This window comes from Eupeodes corollae, chromosome 1 (assembly GCF_945859685.1).
Source record: "Eupeodes corollae chromosome 1, idEupCoro1.1, whole genome shotgun sequence".
NCBI classification, from domain to species: Eukaryota; Metazoa; Arthropoda; class Insecta; order Diptera; family Syrphidae; genus Eupeodes; species Eupeodes corollae.
This window is the reverse complement of record NC_079147.1, coordinates 234,099,935-234,113,424: the sequence shown is the minus strand read 5'-3', so window position 1 is coordinate 234,113,424 and position 13,490 is coordinate 234,099,935. Positions and strand designations below refer to the sequence as shown.

The window sequence follows — 13,490 nt, the reverse complement described above, 5'->3', positions numbered from 1 at the left end:
AGTGGTTTAGGCTTTAGAGGTCAGGAAAGACAGACAGGCGGATGGAATGGGGGACCCACCTTTTGTGACTTTTTTACCATTATAATGTAGTTGCCATATACATAGTTTCTATGAGTCGGTAGTAAAAATCACTTCAATGTTCACTTTTTATGTGCATAAAAAAAATAAAATGGATTAAATTAGTAAAAAAACTTTTTACTATACAACTTAATTATATGAGCTTTATGGCTCATATGTCCCCCCATGGTTCGTCCATTAGTCAAAATTTGATGAATTTGTGCTAAGTTTTTAGAATAGGGCTGAAAAGCCCGCAGTTAAAAGTGATACTTTTTCCAAACAAAGTTTAGAATGCAAAATACAAATTTTGTTTTCATATTCAAAAAATAAATAATTAAAAATATAATAGGGGTCATATCCATTAACTCAATACGATTAGTTTTGAATTGAAGGGAATTCCTACAAAAATAAAAAACAAATTATCTCCCAGGGGGGTCATGACCCCTACGACCCCCCTCTGGATCCGCCATTGTCCCTATGTCATCTACATTACACACAGTAAATTCAGGAAGCTTACAAGGAGACGTAGCTGCGTAAACTGATTCAAAATAGTCTCTAAAAAGATTACCTATAGTTTGTAGTTAGATGTAGAACCAGAAAACTCCATACAATTTCACAAACCTTTAGATTTTCTTTTCTGTCTTTTTTTACTTTGGATTTAGCCGTTGATACAATTTAGTGTCGGTGCATTTAACGTACATATTCCATTAAATTTAAATTGGTCGTCACTAAAACTAAATTTAAACAATTATTTACTGGAATTTGCCATGTAAATCAAAAATTTGAGAATCCTTTTATAAAATTTTAAAAAACAAGAACAATTAAGTATTTTTTTATTATTTATTTTTGAATTGAATAAAAAACACTTTTCATACAATTTTTTGAACATTTTCATGAAATACTTTACAAAATAAAATAACCCCTCCGTTTACTCTTAGTCTTTATTTGAAAACTGTAGTTTTGTATTATTAAAGTTTAATAAAATGTAAAATAACAAGAATTTAAATTTAATTTATTTAAAAATAAGGTCACTTTATTTAATTAAAAATAAAACACTGAACAAAAATTCTTAAAATCTTACAAAATATTAAAATATACAGCATTGATTTATTTCCTTCATAATAAAAATAATATTACACAAAAACAAAACAATAACAATTAATGAAACAAAAACACTAAAATAAATAAAATTAATTTAAATTTTAAAAATTGTATTTTTAAACATTCATGCATAATGTTAAATTTGATTTATAAAATTAACATAACTTTTGTTTTAACATAAATTATTAGGTAGTAAATAAAAACTTGTATCACATTTGCAAAGCATTCTTGCATCCTGAAAGGTTTCCATATCCTCATTTTCACTGGAAAAGTTAAGCAAGGTTTTTCAATCCACATCACTCGTACTTTTATCTCGCTCACGCACATTTTGTTTAATATAATTATAGTTGTCGATGTTGCCATCGTGTTTAGAATTATTTAGAGTTGCCGTTGTTTATTGCTGAATAACTTGACAGCTGAGAACCGTCAATAAATTCATTTATTTTACATTTTTGTTTCTTATAACTTAAATTAGTTATGGCAGTTGACTGTTTTCAATGGTATGTTAGTTTTTTCGTGATTTATATTTGTTTTGTTTTGTTTTCATTAAAAATCATTGCTCTTTGGAATGCCATCATGTTTCATTTGTGCAGGTTGAGATTAGCCAAGATTCATAACGTATTTGGGCAGACTAGTTATTGATGTTATAACGTTTAATCTGTTTTGTTTTTGATTTTTGTATCATGAAATTTATGAAAAGATAATTGATGATAAATTTTGTAATAGTTTTTATTTGAAATTTAAAAATTATTCAGAAGCATTTTGTTCTTTTGTGTTGATTGTATTTACAGTGTAGTTAGGAGTGTATGTACCATAAACCTTTTTTCAGCTTTAAATACTTACCAAAACCAAATTAAGTAATTATAAATGCCTAACCAATCAGGTTTTCTTTACTTGTTTGTTTTAAATAAATGTAATTATTAAAAGATTGTACAATTTTGTCTAGGTAATAATATTTAATTTGAAACGATTAAAATTTATGAAAACGCAAAAAATTCATTAAAAAAAGCTGAGTTTGACTCGCACTGAAAACTTTAACTTTGTGCCCTTAAAATCTAGAACCTGATTTTTTAAACCTCTTTCTGCAGAGATATTCCAGACGTTAAACGGTAGTAAACTACAAATGTATTGCTAAATTGTTTATTGTTTCGTGCTGCTTTCTGGCCTTTAGGTCTTATTAAGGTTTCAAATGCCTGATTTAAAAGATAATCGAAGAGTCGATAGAAATGTCAACACTAAAATGAGCTAAGTTCCCGAAATCTAAATCTAAATTGAAAATCAAGTTAAATTGTTTTCAGAGTTATATCTTCGATCAATTTTATGACTTCTTATACTTTTCGAAATCGAACATTGGCTTTACTCGAAATGTTATACGAAGAACTTTTGTAGTACTGAAAATTTGTTTTCTAAGTTTTCATCAGTTTCCTCAAATATGAAGTAGGAGCTGAAACTTTCAACGAACAAAGTCTTATTGAAAAATTAATTTAGTTTTATTTTCTATAATTGTTGAATTGAAAATCGTAAAAATCGAAAAATAGAACACGGAAATTACACTTCGTGTCACATGGATAGGGACAAGCTTTTTTCCTTTTTTATTTGCCGATGTTTCTTAAACCCTTAGGCTTTTTTTGGAAAACCACAAATGTGGAAATATTGAAGTATTATGTTTATATTGCAAACAAAAATTTTGGATTAAGTTACTAAATACATGTTTTTTGGCGGCTTTTCCGAAGAAGGTCATAAGAAGTACCTAATTTTCTGTGTCACATGAATAGGACTAAGATCTTAATTAACCTATTAGCGTGTTTTAAATCAGATAAAAGAATACTCTGATTATTTGGGAGCCAAGTAAGAGTTTCAATTTGATAAATTCAAGAAGTACGGGTAGAGGTAAGGGTCTTTCCAAGAAGCAAATATGCCAATTTCGAGCTTACCGGGATTTCGGCATAATCATCCGATTAATTAGAAGAAGTTCAAATGTTGTATACAACTTCCTCAAGGACCCAGAGAGGTATACACAAAACCTTAAAGGAAAAGTCAAGTAGGCAACACCATTTCAGAAAAATCATATTCAAGGCCATTAGTAAAATCAATGCAGAAGCTGGGATAAATGTTAGCAGCTCTACTGTTGCTTGGGTGATACAGAAGGTACACCAAATACGACCCCAACAAATTGAAGACAAAGCCACCAAGACCTTATTTTTGCAACAAATCACAGCAGGTGGAATCGAGCTTGGCATACCGTCGTCTTCTTCGATGAAAAGGAATTAATTTGGAGGGACCTGATGGATATAGCTGCTATTTTCATGATTTAAGAAAAGTAGAAATCTATCTTGAAAACCGCCACAGGAAAGGAGGCGGTGTAATGGTATTGGGAGTAATCACGTATTACGTGATAGTTGAGCTTAATTTCAAAGCTATAAAACGTCGTAATCACTACAAAATCATGCTGGAAGGAGCTTTTTCGCAGTTTTCTGAATTATTTGGTACACAAAGATAGACTTTTCAACAAGATAATGCACCAAGACAAACAACTCGGACAAGGAAAGCCTGGATACAGGGGCAAAATGTGAATCTATTACCATGGTCCTCATGGCTGAGCACAAACACGCTTCAGCTTCGGCTTTGCCTGTCGTTTCTGAGTTCGGTCATAGGAATTCAATGCATGCTATCACAATGAAGCTTTGACCTTACGTTTCGTTTGTCAATCGTAAGGAAAAGAACGTAATGTGACTTTAAACGGAAGCTTTAGTTCAAATTTGCTGAACATTTGCTTTGTCTGACAGCTTCACAGCTCTTAAAAAAATTCAACAAACAAAATACATTTGCTTTTGGAGGAATTTTTATTGGTTACTATAGAAACGTCATTCAAAACAACCTCGAAGAAGCCCATCTTAACGCAGACGAAGCCGAAGCTAAAGCGTGTTTGTGTTTCAGCCATCATATTCTCCTGACCTAAAAATCATATGTGTATGGCTTTCAAGAAAAGTGTACAAAGGAGGACGACAATACCAAAAAACCGAAGAGCCATCATAAAACGGTCCTAGGCAAAAATTTCGCTCAATTATTTGACGCTACTCTATGAATCCGTACTTGAAGTAATTCAGAAATCAGAAGGAAGCAGACAGTACTAAAAATTATTTTAATCCATTCAATAAACCAGTATTTACCTAAACTGTAAGATTTGTTGTTATTTTCCTTACTTTAAAAGGTCTTAGAGGTAAATTTAGATCTAGTCCCTATTCATGTGACACACAAAGATTTGTCACTTTTTATGACAGCAAAAGAAGGGGTTGGTGGAGGTGTGTGCTCTGAACGACTGGTATTAAGTCTCTCATTCCGAATTTCCAATCATTGTAGCGTATTTCAGCGGAACTTTTGGCGATAAAGGAATTCTTGTCTTGGCTCAAAGAAAACGTGATATCAACATCTGATATCCGTATTTTCTCTGGAAATCTCTGGACTCTGTCTCTACAAACTCTATAACAGTCAATAACTGTCGATCATCTCTAATGGAGATGGCGCAACAGTTTAATATTCACCTTTGCTGGGTGCCGGGCCATAGAGACATTCCAGGTTACTGTAAAGCAGATGAACTCGCCAGGAACGGTTCAGTACAGCCCATGCTACCACGTTTGGCAAGTACTGGCATACCAATTGCTACTTGTAAACTGCTGCTAATGCAAGACGCTGTGAGGAGGGCAGGCACCAGGTGGAACAACATCACCACGTGTCAAGTCACAAAAAACATCTGGCCAACACTGAATTTAAATCGTTCAAGGTGCTTGCTCTCTCTAAGCAGATCGCATATTAACTCGATAATAGGTGTCATAACCGGACACTGTCTAATAGGACAGCACGGCACTAGACTAGGCGTATTCTCAAATGACTTTTGCAGAAGCTGTATGGACGAGGAAGAGCAAGAAACAGTTCCTCATCTTCTCTGCACATGCCTTGCTCTAGCTCGAAAACGCAAGAATTACCTAGAAGAATTCTTCTTTAACGATCTGAACGATCTAAATCATATCGGTATAATCAGCCCCTCACGTTTCGTAAGGGACTCAAACTGGTTCCATTGAGCTTAGGAGGAAGCCTCAAGATTCATGTGGTATCACAATGGGCCATTAAACTGGCCTAAGTGTGTCCGTTTCCATCTTGGACAGCCACTATAACCTAACCTAACCTATGAATTTCTTCAGAAAAATCGCCGTAAAAGTTTATTTAATCCAAAAATGTGTGTTTCGGTTTTTTCAAAAAATCTAAGGGTTTAAGAAAAAACGAAAAAAAAACTCGTCCCTATTCATACGATACGAAGTGTTAGTTTAGCGTGATTTTCTATAATTAAAACAAATTTCTTCTTATTGAATTCAAATCACATCAACTTAATCGTAAGTCGATTTGGAATGAATTGAAATTCGGAAAAATCGGAATGAAAAACACGAAATTTACTTCATATTAAGAAAAGTGAATTTCATAACTCAAATTTTCATTTCAAAAGAATTTCAATTTTATTTCGAGTGAAATATTTGTAATTGTTTTTAAACAACGAATACGGTTTTGATTCTTCACAGCACTTACTTATTATAACTTATTAAATAAATTGTCCACCTTTACTCAAAATTGCTTTCTGCGACTTGAATATTTTCACTCTTTTTATAGAAAATTAAAAACATTTTAATGCATTGTTAAAGCGTGAATTGTGCAATCGTTACATTTTTAGTAATGGCGGAGTTTTTAATTGTCAAATGTAAAAAGAAATGACATCTTCAAAAGTGACGATTTCCCAAATAGTAGGCTAAGTATTCAAAATGAAATCTTATTTCATGTATTTTATGCTTTATGTTTGATTATGCTTAATGCAGAAATATTTGCTGATACAAAACCGTTTAGTTTTGAAAAAATGTGTGAATAATTTATCGTCAAAATATTACATCTACAAAAGTTGAAAAACAATGAATCCAATATCCCACCCGAATTTAAAAGCTGTTTCTTTAATTAACTCATTTGAGGTTTGACAGTAAAATTACAAAAATTGTCTTTGCTTGTTTCAATAACATTAAACTCAAACCATATCGTTTTTGTTCAAAAATTTCACTCCAAATAATACAAATTTGATTATTGTTTGATTAACATCTTTTAACACTGATCAACATCGATTGCTTTTTTAACTCCTTTTTGTTTTATAACCTTTTTTACATATCCAATAAATCTAATTACACAAAATAGGCATGTAGCATAATTTAATATTTAACCAAGTCAAATTACACCGTTAAAGCTATTAACTTTCAACTGACTCCTGCTGGAGTGCGGTTATTTATTACCAGTCTCCTCCCAGTGCCCTTAAACCCTTCCAAGTAGCTTTTGGGTACATAAATACTCCCAGTAATAAAGCAAAAATAAAATAAAAGAGGGAACAAAAACTTATTTAATAAATTCTACATAATCAACCCATAAAAAAATGCCTTTTTATTTTTTAAGGTTTCCATCGTCCTTATGCTACCGTTATGCTACTCGTATATATATATGTATAGAGAAAGTTTTGGGCCTTTATACTTATGCTATGGGTATATACAGTTCTTTTTTTTCCTTTTTATTGCCCTCCGCCACCGACATAAATCACTTCCGGAATTCTTTCAGTTGTTCCAATAATATTATGATTTGCATCCGTGTTGTCCTTTTCAACGTTATTGCTGTCGAGTAAATTATTCTCAAGGCCTTCATCTTCATCTGAGGAACTGTTTTTTTTTTTGTTGTGTTTTGTGTGAGTTGTATTTGTGTTTTTATTTTGGGGTTTTGCGTTAGAATACATTTTTTTTGAAACCATCACCAGAAGCAAAGAATAAATTGTAAGAAAAAAGAAACAAAATTCAAATTAGTTCAAAACCAAATGAACGATGAATACTTAAAAATGGATAATGATGAGGAACCAAAAACACCCACAGAAAATAATATTGAAACGAATAATAGACAACACAATGCAGATTATGTGTTATTTAAGAAGGTTTTCAACATACGATGCGGAGAATCCTCTGAAAATCCAATCTTTCCATCCCTTGGATGTGCCAACGTCGATTTTGGCCTCGACATCTTGACAAAAGTGTTTGCGGTCATGACTTCGGCCACTTTTGCAATCGCAAAGCATACGTTTTCGACATTCGTGATCGCAAGATGGTTTCACTGGAGAGTTTTTCCAATAGTTTCTGAAAAAATAAAAATAAAATTTGAATACTAGAGAATTGAAATGTTTGAGACTAAAAAATAAACAAAACTAAATAAAAATAAAAAAAAAAGAAATGGCTTTTTAAGTGAGAGTCAGCGACCAGTTTTAGCTATTATTGATTTTTATCATTAAAGCCAATTATTATAAATGTTTTTGATAGGTTGGTTATAGGTTTCATTGAAAATATCTGTCATTCAATACAAATTTCCTCATTGGGATCGACCTTTTAGGGGCCAGTTATAGCTATCTTTGAAATTAGAAATGAAAATTATATACTGATCGATCGGAAATCACCCAAAGAATTTTTTTTGAGGGAAAAAAGGATAATTGCGCATTTGTTTTTCTCTAAAAATGTATTTTTCTCTTTTGCAGACAGAAATTCATTTTCCTGAACAGCTGATACATTTATGTTCAAAAGTTAAAAGAATCGTTCCACTGATTTGTGTTCCAATTTCCCCAATTCCAATGACATATTTCTGCCAGAAGAAGTTTTGTAAGTGGATTTCAATCAGGAAATAAACGACCTGTCAAAACAATTCCAATGTTCGTTTTCAATGATGAAAACCAAGGATAGCTATAACAGGCGTCTTAAGGTTAGAGTTGATCATTGAATGTAAAAGTGACAGGTTGGAATACGAAGAAAATAAAATGCTTTTAGTGGAAAGAGTATGTCCCGAGATTTGAAAACGAGTTCATCATTAAGAAAATTAAAAATTGTTGAAAGTTGAGATTTGATACTTTGTTTTTAAATACATAGTTTATTTTATCGTTATCAAATTGTACTAATTTTTGTATGTTTGATGTATTGAAAATAAATGAATCTTAAAACATCAGGTTAATGGGCCATATCACGGTCTAAATATAAAATAATAAGGACATTTGTATTGAGAAAAGATGTCTGAAACGAAATTGAAAAGTTTCGAGGAAGCGAAAACTTCGAAGACTGGAAATTTTCCGTTGAAGCTTATTTCCAAATGACGGAGAAGGATGCAACGAAGCTCTTAAACGCAAAATCAGAGCTTATATTGCTTGTTGAAAGATCCATTTATCCTCATATAAGACATTGCATAAGCGCTAAGGAGATTTGGAATTCTCTTCAGAAATTTTTTTTCAAGATTCTGGTCTTGTGAGGACAGTTGGCCTCATCCAAAAGTTTTGTTCTACAAAATTGAAAGATTTCTCTACAGTAGATGCGTACGTTAACGATGTTTTAAATACATAGTACAAGCTCAGGTCTGTTGGTCTTAACCTAGATGAAGAATGGATAGGATCAATGCTTTTAGCTGGTCTTCCCGAAGAATACAAGCCAATGATAGGGGTAATTCAAAGCTCTGGGATTCTTATTACAGGAGACAGTATTAAAACCAAATTTCTTCAAGACGTTAATTTGGATGCAAGTCAAGATACTGGTTTTGTTGGCATGAGCAAGAAAAACTCTGGGAACTTTAAGGGTCCTTAATGTTACAACTGCAACAAATTTGGCCCTATTGCTGCTAAATGTCCAAAAAAGAATAATAACCATCAAGAAAAGAAGAATGCGATGTTAGGATGTTTTTCCGTCACGGCTCTTGACAAAGAAGAATGGTATTTCGGCTCGGGAGCGTCAGCTGACATGTGCTCAAATAGTGCATGCTTTTTAAGTAAGATGGAAAATCTTAACTCTGAGGTAATTGTTGCAAATAAATCAAAAATGCAAGTCCAAGGTATAGGTAAAGTCGATATGAAGGTATTTATTGGAAAATTCAAAGAAAGTGAGGTTGAATCTTTATAAGTCCTTCACTTTCCTCACTTTTGCATTAATCTTTTATCTGTCCCGAAAATTGTTTAGAAGGGTTTTTCAATGATTTTTTCCAAGAACAGATGGTTAGTGAAAGACCAAAGGGGTAATTTTGTTGCAACTGCAAGCTTGGTGAACAATATGTTCCGACTCAACAGACCACCCAACCAAAGTGCATGTGTTACAAATAATGCAGCTTCACACTTTGAACTTTGGCACAAGCGTGTTGCACATCCAAGTATTGAAACCACTCAAGCTATGATTCCGAAAGTGGTGCAGAATATTGATTGCGACAGTTCAAAAATCGATTGCATCATATGTATCAAAGGTAAAATGGCACGCCTGCCGCTTAACTCAATTAGTATTAGAGCAGAATCAATACTAGAATTAGTACACACATATCTTTGTGGTCCGATTGAACGAAAATCAATTGGAGATTCAGAGTACATGCTTCTATTCATTGATGATTTTTCAAGAAAAGTCTTTGCGTTTTTCATTAAAAGCAAGAATGAGGTAGAGAAAAAGTTCCTTGAGTTCAAAAATTTTGTAGAAAATCAGACTGATAACAAAATAAAGGCCATTAGAAGCGACAATGGAAAGGAATATTGCAATTTAAAGATGAAGGAGATTCTAGCAGATGCAGGCATTCAACATCAAACTACGGTTCCATATTCTCCAGAACAAAACGGGTTTTCAGAAAGAATGCATAGAACCATAATCGAAAAAGCGCGTTGTCTTCTCATCGAGTCTGGTTTACACAAACGTTTTTGAGCTGAAGCTGCAAATACGGCAGTTTAATTAACAGAACACCTTGCAAAGGTACAAAAGAAAAAACACCTTAAGAAATCTAGAGTGGGAGAAAAGTGAATCAACAGCATCTTAAAGTTTTCGGTTGTCAAGCAGTTATTCACATTCCAAAAGAAAAGCGGAAGAAATTCGATGCCAAAGGGAAAGAAGTAATTTTTATCGGATACTGCACACACTCAAAATCATATCGCTTCTATGACGTTAAGAAAAAAGAACTCATAATAAGTCGAGACGCAGTTTTCCATCATAAGTAAATTTTTCCAAAATATGGTGAGACAAACGATACATCTCATTGTGAAATTTTGACAGGATATGATTCAGTGGGGAATGAAGACGAAATTCCATCAGTGGATTGAAGCAACGAAATACCAATCGAAATAAGTGGCGATCGAGAAAAGGGAAAGTTATGGTTAGACCAACGGACATACTTAAAAAATATTCTGAAGCGGTTCAGTATGGAGGATTGTAATCCGGTAACCACACCCTTAGATATTAACCAAAAGCTAATAAAAGAAACACATCAACAAAGCAAACGCGAAACTGATTACATAAAAACCGTTCCATATCAAGAAGCTATTGGAAGAATTTTATATGTAGCACAAGAAAGTCGCCCAGATTTATCCTTTGCAGTGGATTTAATAATAATCCTTCAAAGTCTCATTGGATAGCAGTTAAACGACTTTTCCGTTTTATAAAAGGAACAATAAATTACAAGCTAGAATATATTCGAGACATTGAAGGATGTTTAGAAGGATTTTAGGACGCTAACTGGGCTAATGAGTCAGATGACAGAAAGTCAACTACAGGTTATCTCTTTAAATACCAAGGAGGACCTATTTCGTAGAATGCATACCTACTGTCGCTCTCTCCACCACAGAGACTCAGTATATGGCCTTAGAACATAAAAACTGAAGAGATGCTTGCTGTTGTTCTAACCATAACAACTGTTGTACTCTCATTGATATAAAAGTGTAAAAATCTAGTGAGGTTGTTGAAAGTTGAGATTTGATATTTTGTTTTTAAATACTTAGTTTATTTTATCGTTACCAAATTGTACTAATTTAACTTAAAACATCAAAAATGAATAGCCCTGGCCTAAATACAAATTAGAACTCATCCGCTTTTAAATCTCGAAACAAAATGTTCAATGATGACCAACGATAGCTATAACTGGTTCCTTAATATCCCAATGTTCGTGCAAATGGCTGCCTTCGCAAAAGCTCATTCTGTCTATCCAATTTTCTAGACATTGTCAATAGTTTCGGACTCTTTCTTACGGATTGATTGGCGGAAATTGGACTTAAGTGCTTGAAGCGTTTTCCTATTGTTTGAATAACGTCAATACTTCACTGTTCTTCAGAAACAAAAATCCAAATCCTGAAATCACCGCAGACAGAAAAAGGCAGACAATGAAAACGTTCTTTCAAGGTTATTGTTCGAGAAAAATATTCGAATGCTCACGAAAGCCTTACTTTATGTTGACGCAAAAATGCACGTAATAGCTTTTCAATTCCAGCTGTTTTAATAGGCAAACTGTGAAGCTTTAAAAAAGCGGATGAATTAAGTCTGACACCCTTCAAAACTTAGTTGCAAAAAGTGAACTGATGTTTAAACTACATTGCATCTTTTTGGAAATGTATTTACAATTTTCAAATCGTTAGTAAAAAGTTAAGCAGCTCATTTCGTTTCTCTTTGATACTGATTTTCTGTCGACATTTTTAGCCGGAAACAGCTGTCACAGTAAAAAAAAATCAGTAATCTAAAAAAATCTACACCCTGTACGTCAAAACACATGTTCAAAAATTTTAAATATTATGTCAATACATGAAAAGTTATACCGTCTTTTAGCCAAATTAAACACTCACTTATAATACACATCAAATAACTCCTGATTATTAGCCATCTCATCGATCAAGCTATCCCAATCCTGTGGTCTTAGAGCTTTCATACTGTACGACGCTCTGGTTGTATACAACTTATACCAAATTGGATAATCATACAAATTAGCTTCTTTCAAATTCATAATCCACGATTCATGATCAATGACCAATCTTGTCGTTTGATCATGATCTCCATCGATGTAATAGATTCTATATCCAGGGTTTAAGTCATAGTACGGTGAGACTGATGGTCCAATATAAGCAACACTTGTGGTATGGCCTGGAAAATTAAAAGCAACTACGTTAACAAATGTCTAATACTTATTTCTTGTTTTCTTTACCTAAATCACTGGGATCATAGAAAACTTCAAATTCATCAAAATGTGTGTGTCCGTAAAATTGTGAAACTATCGTATTTTCATAACGTGCAATAATCCTATAGAAGTTCCTTGACCAGACTTTTAGACAATCCGAATGTCCTGGCGGAACGTGACCAATGACATGAACTTTTTCATTGGAAAACTCAGCGCTTTGCAATTCGTAGATAAACCATTGTAGTTCAGTTGCAGGATCAGTAGAGTTTAGAAGAAGCCACCTTTTTGAAAAAGAATAAGTTCATATTTATCCCCTGATTTTGTATAATTTCCTTACCAATTTTTATTGTTACAATAGTTCATGTTCAGGGAGATAATTCGAAAGCCAGGTCGAACCAAAACCGAATAGAAAGCTCCTCGACGAACAGTGTGCGACACACTCGCAGGCAACCACCGCCTCCATTGCACGTCGAGTTCGTCATACAACCACGAGATAGAATTATCGTCCTGATTGACATAAGGTGGTGGAAAACTATTAACCGGGGCGCTTTCGTGGTTTCCCAGGGCTGGGAATATCGGAACTCCAGGGAACTTCTCGGTCATTTGCTTCACTGTCTCCTTAATGATTTCTAGATTCTCACGTTTCGTCTGATTCCAGACATCGTGTGGAGGAAGATCACCAGTCCACAGGATATAATCAATATCCTGATGGGTATCGGCAATGTGAGATAATAGATTGTCAACAGTCCGTTTGGGTGTGTCACACTTTCGATAATCACCCCATTTTCCAGCAGCTGCGTTCGGGTTTGACGGACGACCACTGCTCAAACGACAACAGAGTGGCTCGTTACACTCGGCATTGGAACCCTCGACGTAGTGTGGATCGTAGTGAGTATCGGAGATGTGAAGTACTTTGAAAAATGGAGCTCCCTCTTTCGGTATGGGAACTTCTTGAATTGGTGGCTTGGGAACTGGAGGGAATGCAACTTCCCATTCATGATACGGATTGTAGACATCCCCACAGGCATCACCAATCACAAAGCTGCATATCTCATCAGGTCCAAGAGGAGTTCTCTTCAAGACGTACACTACTTCACCCTAAGAAAATAGAATTAGAATTTCAGTGTCAAAGATTCGTGTGAAAACTTACCCCAAATAACTGGCTGACTCCTTGGCAAACTCTGGGGCTTTGGATCTGTAAATTCACACAGAATTCGTAGATCATTTTGATAATTTCAGCCTCAGTCTTTCCGGTCCGGATATAGTGCTGCAGGAGTCCAGCACCTAAGGCAAAGAAAAATCTGTAAAGTGAAACTTGCTGAAGAAGCTCAAAA

The 13,490-nt window shown here is 34.0% G+C and overlaps 1 protein-coding gene across 8 annotated transcripts in view; it reads right to left on the bottom strand.

The window, feature by feature from the left end:
* Positions 1 to 1,173: 1,173 nt before the first annotated feature.
* Positions 1,174 to 13,490, bottom strand: part of LOC129943299 (sphingomyelin phosphodiesterase) — a 71,968-nt gene continuing 59,651 nt past the window's right edge. For 6 of the 8 annotated variants that reach the window (XM_056052627.1, XM_056052628.1, XM_056052626.1 and 3 more), the window contains 6 exons: positions 13,307 to 13,440; positions 12,494 to 13,254; positions 12,184 to 12,437; positions 11,828 to 12,122; positions 7,173 to 7,358; positions 6,570 to 6,893 (listed from right to left, as the gene is read on the bottom strand). In XM_056052627.1, coding sequence (XP_055908602.1) covers positions 6,749 to 6,893; positions 7,173 to 7,358; positions 11,828 to 12,122; positions 12,184 to 12,437; positions 12,494 to 13,254; positions 13,307 to 13,440 — 1,775 coding nt within the window. In that variant the 3' untranslated portion in view covers positions 6,570 to 6,748. The other 2 variants (XM_056052632.1, XM_056052631.1) reach the window with 2 other exon arrangements.